Source organism: Salarias fasciatus, chromosome 10, assembly GCF_902148845.1.
Source record: "Salarias fasciatus chromosome 10, fSalaFa1.1, whole genome shotgun sequence".
NCBI classification, from domain to species: Eukaryota; Metazoa; Chordata; class Actinopteri; order Blenniiformes; family Blenniidae; genus Salarias; species Salarias fasciatus.
Window position 1 is genome coordinate 6,290,264 of NC_043754.1, and position 9,961 is coordinate 6,300,224.

General features: G+C 40.3%; 1 protein-coding gene across 1 annotated transcript; it reads right to left on the bottom strand.

Annotated features, from left to right (window-relative positions):
• Window positions 1-421: 421 nt before the first annotated feature.
• On the bottom strand, window positions 422-8,571 carry LOC115395096 (sodium- and chloride-dependent GABA transporter ine). Its single transcript, XM_030100467.1, has 13 exons — window positions 8,436-8,571; window positions 5,629-5,763; window positions 5,326-5,530; window positions 3,729-3,861; window positions 3,521-3,655; window positions 3,334-3,437; window positions 3,120-3,244; window positions 1,826-1,938; window positions 1,602-1,742; window positions 1,390-1,489; window positions 1,163-1,263; window positions 902-1,069; window positions 422-811 (listed from the first exon to the last, which is right to left on the bottom strand). Exons 1-13 carry the CDS (start codon window positions 8,560-8,562, stop codon window positions 656-658), a joined length of 1,743 nt encoding a protein of 580 aa, XP_029956327.1. The 5' UTR covers window positions 8,563-8,571; the 3' UTR covers window positions 422-655.
• Window positions 8,572-9,961: the final 1,390 nt, after the last annotated feature.

The window sequence follows — 9,961 nt, forward strand, 5'->3', positions numbered from 1 at the left end:
TGGAAGAATACTGAGTAGTGGCATTATGATTTTTATTGAGGAAATCAGGATAAAATCTGAAGTGGTGTACCTGGTTCCTTGTCTGAACTGACATGGCCAGGAGATGGCACTGTCTTCACTTTGGTCCTTCAGGTACAGTCAGACAATAAAAATTATGATACAGTGCAGAATATCATGTTTGTCATTTACAGCTGAAATTCTGTATATTTTAGATCATTACATACAAACTGAAATATTTAAACTTTTGATTTATCTACAATTTAGCCTTTTAAATCATAAAATCACATATCAATATTTCATAGAATCAGATATTTTTCCTATTTTTTAAACAATCTATCAAAACATTTCACAGTGAAGAAGTGTATGAAATATACAGCTGATGCATATAAATAATTCTAAACGCTCTTTTCTCAATGTGATAAGTTCACTGGCTCACAAAAACGGCCGTTCTAGGTTATCTGCATGGCAGATATGTGGCATCACATTTCCACAATCAAGTAAAGAGTTTTTTCCTTTTCTTTTTTTTAATATCTTATTTGTTCAATTTTCTGACCAGAACTTCATGTCAGACTGGAAAACTTAACAGCAAACAATGTGTTGGAATTACCCAGAGTTTAAGAGTGACGGGCCATTGATGTAGAAAATATTGAACGTATCAAAAGTAAGTCTGATGCAGATCTTTTTCGGTTGAACTCGTGCTGAGTCTGGACGTCCAGTCAGAGCCGATGACGGATACGGCTGGAAGCATGTCTGTCTTCTTGTCGTCTGACTTCTCATTCAGCGCGAATGGAGTGATGGACAGCTTCAGTTTCTGCAAAGACAAAAGGCAGCAATGTTAACAGCTGCAGCATTTCGGTTATAACAATAAAGCAAAATATCTGAGGATGTTAGTCTACATCACCTCCATCAGGGAACCAGGAAGCACCCACAATGTGTGAATGGCACCCAGTGGGATCCAGATGATGGAGGCCAGAGCGATGACCCAGCCCACACCCTGGGCCCACTGAGGGAAGACGTAGTTCCCATACCGGGCCGGGGTGAACTGGATGACGGAGAAAACCAGGAGCACCTGCAACAAAAGACACATTCATCAATCTTCTTTGAGTTCTCTCTATATGTTCGGATTTAAAGAGAAGCTGTTGAAAAAGGCCCGTCAACTCACAGTGATCAGGACAGGAGCCACTATGAGCCAGCAGAACCTGAAGTAGATGTTTGCTTTTTTCCCAGTCATCTCCTCAAGGTTGTCTGAAAGTCGTTTCACGCCTGCACATGGAGAGGACGTGACGTTAGAGCGCATCCGCTGACTTTGCTTATTTTTACTATCATTTTCAACACTTTTCCTCTCAACAGTGACGGATTCGGTCCTGAGTAATGAGAATGTTTTCTCACCGTAACACCAACAGGTGGCTAAGATCTCAAAGAAGGCAAGAAACATGATGGACACGATGGCAGTGTAATGGTCCATCAGCTGGAAGACGTAGATTCCCACCTGGAAAGAGAAACACTCTTCAAACTGCAGGTGGAGGTCGGGGGAGGTCGGGGGTCATGTGATCTGCTAACAGTGTGGTTTATCTAGCTGGAGATGAAACAGGAGATTATACCTGCATCACACAGGGGATTCCAAAAAGAAAGGCTACGGCACAAACTGCAAGCACAAACAGCTCCTTCCGTTTGAAGAATTTAATCAGGGGACGATAGAATTCATCCATGAGACTCGTCACCATCACCTCAACCATTGCAAACTGTGAAAAGAAAAAGTTTATTTTATCAGATTTTTTTTTCCTCGAATACAGAATATATGTGGATGATCTGGGAATATATGTACCTCACTGTCCAGCCCCAGGCAGAGCAGCATGAAGAAGAACAGCACAGCCCAGAGTTGTGAGACCGGCATGGTGGAAAAGGCTTGTGGGTAAATAACAAAAACCAGTCCTGGACCTGATGACACAGAAATCACAAATTCACTCACTGAGCATAGTCGTGTAAGAATGCAAGCTTTTCTTCTTGCAACCTCTATGTAATAAAATTTAAACCAGATATCTCATATGCCGTTTTTCTTCAGATTTCAATCATGCAATCCACCAAACAGGACTGGAAAGCAAAGAAAAAGTGTTTAGGAATAAGATCTAACTCATTTTTCCAAGGCTGCAACCCTCATCCCACAAATGCATAACGCGTGACCTGTGATCACATGTTGCTGATTCAAAGGGAATTTCATTCATCACTCATTTTTATCAAAGGTAGATTCCATCACCTCCATCAGGGTCTGAAGACTCACATCAGCTGGAGATCATCTCTGGATTAACTGATCTTACATCTTTTCATGGTTCATATTTTGTTATTTGTAACTGGCTCTTGGCTGAAGCCGTTGTGTTGTAGCGTGAACAGATTCATCACTGATTTGTGGATGAAACAATGAGATTGTGCCTAAAAGAAACCCTTTGGCACTTGGAGTGAGATCAACACCTCCTGCTTCAGGATTTGGATATCATTAACAAATCATTCTTATTTTTGGCTTCGTCACTTTGATAGAAGATTAACCCAGCTTCTATTAATCTTTCAATCAGTAGCATTCGATGTGTGAGGCCTGTTCAAGGTAATGATCAAAATAAATACATACAGAGTCAAACAATCTTTTTAAAAACTAAATTTCTTTTACCAAATGGTTTGTCAGTATAATCAAGACGAATAGAGACAAGATAATAAGTTTTGGTGTGAAAAAAAAAACCCCAGCAGTTTCAATGAGAGCTTTTAAGCCTCATCAGGAGCTTTTATCACCTCATCATGGCAAAACACCAAGTTCTTAGCAATTAGCGAAACTACAGCACTATTTCGTCACACAGTAACACAGGAACAAACCCTTTTAATCTTTACCCCTGAAAGACCCTGGAGGGAGTTCTCTCTGTACTCATTAACTCATGTTAATGATCAATTCACCTCATTATTTTTCACTATGCAACACTTCCTCTATTGCTTGATATAAGAATGAAAACAGATTTACATCCAACAAATTTGTTATTTGATATTACGTTTAAAGGGATTCCACACAATTAGAGTCTGATGTGGTTACAATATTTGAAATATTCAAGTGTTGTGCACGATGAAAAACAGCCACCAACCATCTACAGCCAGCTTGTCGACATCGACTCTCTGAAGATGAGACATGTATCCGAAGGCCGAGAAAATGACAAAACCCGCCAGGATGCTGGTGAGGGAGTTGATGATGGCTATAGTCAGTGTGTCTCTGCAGGAGAAGAGAGAGAGAGAAGAGCTCTGACTCTTCTGCAAAGTGAAGAAGAAAAACCCCCCAGCAGATAATCTTTGGGTTATTACTTGAGGACGTTGTTGTTGAAGGAGTTGTAACTGGACATGGCCAGGAGCGAGCCGAACCCAATCCCAATGGAATTGAAGATCTGAGCTGCAGCGTTCACCCACACCTGCAGCTCAGAAGGATGAGTGTTTCTTTTAGGAGCTTTTATCAGCTGGGGACACAATGACCCTTTTAAATATTCTCACCCACCGTCTCATCCAGCAGCCTGTGCCACTCTGGTATAATAAAGAATCTAATTCCAGCCATGGCTCCAGGAAGCTGCACGTTATTGATCAGCAGGGCAATCAGGATAATATATGGGAAGAGAGCGGTGAAGTATACCACCTGGACACGGAGAAAACCATATTAAAGAGCTGTGGATTGATTTCATTCTCTTGGTTTCGCTCTGTTTATTCACCTTTCCCGTGGATTTGATTCCTTTGAAGATGCAAAAGTAAATGAGGATCCAGGAAAGAATGAGGATGAGGAAAAGTTCCCATCGCAGCACTCCTGCATCCTCCACTCCGTTGGTCTGTTCCAGCATTCTGTACCTGGAACAAAACAGGACAAACAGCCGTGGATAAGTATTGCTCTGAGAGGATTACAGTCCGATCCTGAGATTCATCAAAACTGAACAACACAATACTAATACAGATTATAGATATTCAGATGATGAGAAACTTTCCTAGAAATGTGTTTGAATGTTTGAGATGAACAGAAGTCATTCTCATTTATTAACATTGTTTAGGTTTGAACCTTGAGTAGGGTAACCTACATTCTCCCTCCGCTGGCATTATGTATGAAGATCAAACTACACTGAAAACATGACCTGGATATCAGGATCAGAGATCACTGCTGCTCTGCACTGCCTGGATGAACTACGCTCAAGCTGACAATACACTGTGATAAATTTGCATATTTTTTGAGTGACTGACTGAGGTATACTCTCAAGGGATTGGATGGAATGTCTTGCTTTGTGCAAGTACAGTGAGAATAATGTCTGTTGAGTCAGCTTTTAACAGATATGTGGTTTAAAGCTACAGTGCATGTAATAGATTGACATTCAGATCATAAGATTATGGCTTTAAAGGGGGACAAAAGTGAACTCAAGTCTGAAGCATGTGTCTTATCAGCTGGAAGTGTTTTACATTGAGAATTGATTAATGAACAACTGACTGAGCTTTGGACTTTCAGTTTTGTGTTTAAGCCCTGATGGAATAATTAAAATGCATTCCACTTGTTAATGTGTTAATGTTATTGATTTTAGAGTAAATTCTAGAGCTGAACCACTCAAATAGTTCTCACCTTAGATGTGAGTTTTGACACGGTGCATTTTTTACAATTCAGCAACGTGATGAAATTGCGTTATGAAATTCTTTGGCCCACAGTTTGTGAATCTGTCCAGAAACTGTGGAATCAATTAAATGTTAAAAAAAACACCACTTTTGGGAACACGCTAGAGCTTCTCAGTGACAAATCATTTTAATTAGAACAGCATGTTAACTGAAACGCATTAACATGTAATGTTGACTAAATCAGTTCGTCTTAATTTATATTATCTTTGCCATTTTTGTTACTATAGGGGTATCAAAGTGTTCTTCCAGAGGTAGAGAGAGTAAAGTGTTTAAAGGAATAGTGCTCTAGGAGCTGGAACGACAAGGCATTTGAACTCTACCAGGTTCATTCCAGTACTCTATTTGGGAGTGTGTACTCTGTGTTCAGACCCGTTCATTGTCTTTCCTCTGAACTGCCCTCTGAACCCACTCTGCACTTCCCTGCAATCTCCTGCATACTTTTGCATTGTCATGGTTGTATCAATGGTTACCGGTGCTTTTCTGTAACACCCGTCTCCTTATCTGCTCCACTTGTGCATCGTAATCTTTGCGCTTTTGCTCTTTCTTTTTTTTTTCTTGTAACTGAGCTCAGCTCGCAGCAATGCAGATGTGTACCAAATGATTATTACTGAAAACGACTACGATGTGAAGATTTTTCAAACAAGTATCTTTTCAACACACCTGAAGAACTCTTGGCTGGCTGTGTATGTATCGCTGTCGTTTGTTCTGTAAATGGTGCAGTTTGGAGTGTTCCAGGTGTTGTTGCAGCTATGCCAGGGCAGTGGATCCTGGAAGGAGTTGAAGAGGTAGTAGAGGGCCCAGGTGATGACGACGTTGTAGTAGGTGCACATGATGAAGGAGATCGCTACTGATGCCATGCCCACTCCTGAAATCAGAAAGAAACCCCGTCCAAGTAGGAGAGTTTACAATACTGTGTATCATTCACTTTGGTCACAGTTGAGTGGAAACATGACGTTGATTTACCTTTCAGCAGTGGGCAGACGCTGGTGAGAGCGTGGACAGGCCCTCTCCTGGTGTACTGGCCCACTGTCAGCTCCATGTAGAGCAGAGGAATCCCCAGGACCACCAGCATGAGCAGGTACGGCACCAGGAAGGCACCTGCCACACAGAGACCACACAGGTCAAGGTCAAACTGTCACCTTTACCTGTAGTGAAATTCATCCTACAGCTGAAATATTTATCCAATTATCCTTTGAGTGTTTGGAGTTTTACATAATTACGATTGTGAAGGAGGCCAAGCAGTCTGCTTTTATGACATCCTCTAATATCTAACAGATGTGAAACTCATCCTACCTATCGATGTAACAGTCACAGGAGGTATACCACTTTAATCATTTACAATTGATTACAGTAAATCCGTCATCATAAAAGTGATAATCACATCCATAAAATTGTTTATTTTTTATGAATTTAAAAATCATAATAGGCGTTACTGTACAGACACGTGTAAAATGAATGTGTTCACTCAGAAAGCAGAAGTAAATGAATCCTTCAGAGCAATAGCAAATTAGCAAAATATATTTACAAAACAGAGTTAAATAGAAAGAAAAAGAAAAAAAGACTACAATTTAAGTTTCAACACCATAATATAAAAATCCAACAGAACTCTTCTGACGTATTTTTCTGTTCAGGATCAAGTCAACCACAAGGGTTCAGTCAACCTTCAGTGTAGATTCAGTCTTTTTTGCTTTTCCACATTTTTCAAAATGATCATATTGCAGAACATTAAAAATAACATTTCTACAAAATGGTTCCAATGAAAGTAGAGAAATGTATGTGAACGTTGTTCTGTTTTCCTCCAGCGTTGAGCAAAGCAGACAATTTGATGAAAACAGTCATAATCATCTTAAACACCGTTTTCTGGATGAGACTTAAACAGAAAAAGACAACTGAACAAATCACATCCAGCAGCTCATAAATGGCCGTTAGATGTCTGTTTGGTTTTACATATCTGAATAACAGACTGGCAGCTTCACAATTTCATTTAAACTCTCCTACTAAATTAGCCCCAGTAGCAGTGCTGTAAACTGAAGTATCCTTTTTCATTTCAGAGCCCTCCGTCCATTCATCACCTCATATCCGGAGTCTCTTCAAAACAACATCCCTGCTCACAGTTCGTGTCTGGTCAGTCAGGAAGTCAATGCTTCAGAAACATACATTAAAAAAAAAAATTTTGCAAACAATGTCCAATTTGCAGTCAAAGATCTGTTTGTTTATAAACAAGATGGAAAAACCCTGAACGCATCCTTCATCCGTTTTGCTGCGTTCAGCTTGGGGTTGCGCTATGATTGGTCCCAGCCGACTTTAGGTTAAAGTTTGACTTTACAGCACCTTTCAACTTCAAATGCATGTTTTTTTTTAAATTGCAGGAGGAAACCAGACGATCCAGAGAAAATCTACAGAATGCACAACTCACAAACCCACAGAAAGGCTTTAAAGTCCTGAATCGAACTGGAGATTTTCTGCCTGTGAGGCAAGAGTGCAAACCACTACACCACCGATTTAGCAAAGGCGTGTATTCCAGTCCCACTGTCGAGAATGGAGCATTATAAAGCAGCTCATCACTTTTCCATCACTGTATTTGCAGCCCTGCTCTCTGCAGTTCTCTGCTTGTTGGTCGTCCATCTCAGCTGTTTCTTTCTATTGACATGAATCAATTAATCAATAATCCTAAAGAACAAATATACTGTGAAATTGCATCCCGCTTGAAAGAGGGAGAGAATGCTTTTGAAAATACCTGATTTTAATAATAGTCAAATTACTGAGAAAGGCCAAAATAGCATGTTTGCAACATCATTTGGCTTGAAATTAACTGAACTCAATGAATGAGGCAGTCGCTGGTTGACCCAGGATTGATCTCACAGCAACACTGATGCTCATTACTGAGAGAGAGCCAGTGCTGTTATCAAGCGTTTTCATAAAAGTAACTCAACTACTTGATGTAGCAAGTGAGTTCAGGAACTTGGACAACACTGGACCAGACGGTTAAATGAGAAGTGGTCTGGACAGTGGTCTCCGCTGCCTTGTATTAGATCCAAATCCAAACATGTAGTTGCCTCTGCAGTGGTAATCTGTCTCCAGTTAACTGTCACCCAACAGACATCCCAAACATTAGACTCAGTCTGGAATAATTTGAGATTTGTGGGTTGCAGCACATTGACTATCTTTTAGGAAAACAAGCCTGTACTGACTGTGAAGTACAGTGATGATAATGTTAGATTATAAACTTGCAGCTGACATTGACCGACATTTTTAACGTCATATCAGACAGACCCTCAAGATATTGTGAATCTATCTGCCAAAGAAAAGTTTAACTGAATGAGACAATCATTTTGAGCACACTTATAAATCATCCAAATCAGAGTTGGAGTCATATCTCATTTAAATATTGTGGAAAGTTTAATGAGTGAACCATTGTATATATGAAAAAAACACATGCTTCAACTTTTTACAAGCAAATGTCAAATATCATAAAGTCTGTTTCAGTGGCTGCTGAATAATTCTGCAAAACATCTTTTTTTTTTGTTCTTTCTGCTGTCAGTCCCATGACTGTTCTTACATTTTTCACATTTCAAAGTCCAAAGAGGTGAAAAGGGGCAACAGCTTTCAAAGCAGACGTTACTGAATGCTTATGAAAATGCCCTCTGAAGCACCTTCAAAAATACCGTTTTCTATACAGTAACAATGACCATACACTCTTCAAACTAACCCACAGCTTTGTGTCAGTGTCCTGAAAGAAATGTACAGTTTTGTTTTGCTCTGTTTCTCACCTCCTCCGCTCCTGTAGCACAGATAAGGGAATCTCCACACATTTCCCAGACCCACAGCGCAGCCGATGCCAGCCAGGGTGAACTCTATCTGCCTGCTCCATGTTGGTCTGCTGGGTGCCGGATCCATGTTTGATGTTTGCTCCCTGCGTCGCCACTCCTCTCCGTTTGGGCCCAAACCTCAAAGAAAGCCTGACGGGAATTTAAGTGGACGTGGCTGATATAACCTTCCTCTTTTTTATTATCTTTAATGATTAGCCGAGCAGAAACACCACAGCCTTCAGCAGCTCCAAGAAAGAAAAGTTGTTCTGAGTTAATATTTGTTTTGAACGGCACAGGTTTGTGGTTAAATTACTGAGGGTGGAGAAGACAGTGGATTAAAATTATTATTATTTCACTGTGATTTAAAAATCTGTCTACATTGTAAACCATTTATCCAACATCTGCACAATTTAATGTAACAAATCAGCTTTCAATACTGATTGAAACATATGTCTGATTGCTCTCTTTTGGGGTAAAGAAAAAAAGATTTCCTTGTGATTTCATTTCTGTTGGAATACTTGATCCTCTTTCAGGGCCACACGTGCAGGGTGTCACATACGCGTTTCTGAAACAGCGACACGTGCTGCTGCGGCGCTATCCAGCAGGGTCATCTCCGACAAACAAACAAGCGCAGTAATCTGGGTTTTTTATGGAGGCAGATACTCTGCTCACATTTAACTGCGAGCTGCGGTGTGCTTCAGCAAATCACACCCCACGAAGAGTAAAGGGCTAACTTCGTCGAAGGTCAAGGTTCATATCTAGGCCGGCTGTGTGCGTGTACGTGCATTGTTGCTGTTGTCAGGGCTGCAGTTACACAAGTAGGGGTAATGTCTGCAATGCATGTTTTATGTGACTCTGCATTAACACACCTGGCTCTAATGATTATATCGTCACCAAGCTGCTAAGGAAGCCTCTCATTGCAGTTTTGTGTGTTACAGCAGGATGAGACCTAAAGCATGCACGAAACATTATAACACATTCCCCCAACTGCGGCAGAGGAATGGATGAACAAAACAAGATGACGAATATCTAAAATAGAAGAGAAACCACAAACCCAGCCACGAAACTGTAGATCTAAGAAGAATTTCAACAATACGAATGGGGCTCCAACCAGTAATCTAGAGACAGACAACAGCCTACGTGATGCAAGGCATAAAGGATACACCAAACCTTCAGAAGCTTTTCTTTGTAACAACTGCATAAATGCTACAAACAAGTAGAGACAGTTAAAGTAAAGAGCAGTTCCTGTCCACTCCTGTTGAAGTTTTTCTCTTTGAAGAGCCAAAAGCCTGTTGACCAATGCCCATATGGAAAAGCTATAGATGCATTTTAGAAAGTTTGAATATGTTTTATATGGAACTTGTAAGAAATGTATTTGACACTCAAACCACATATGAGATCATTATAAAATATGTACAAAATGCAACTTGTATGATTTTGGAGCTTATATGAACTTATATGAAGTAATTCCAAAAACAGAGCCCTTT

Bases quoted from the DNA above. Each gene is read 5' to 3' on its own strand.
- LOC115395096 (XM_030100467.1), bottom strand. From the start codon at position 8,562: ATGGATCCGGCACCCAGCAGACCAACATGGAGCAGGCAGATAGAGTTC. The intron at 5,764-8,435 runs GTGAGAAACAGA...TCTGTGTGGCAG, and splicing joins GTGCTACAGGAGCGGAGGAG to GTGCCTTCCTGGTGCCGTAC. The intron at 1,743-1,825 runs GTACATATATTC...TTCTTTTCACAG, and splicing joins GCCTGGGGCTGGACAGTGAG to TTTGCAATGGTTGAGGTGAT.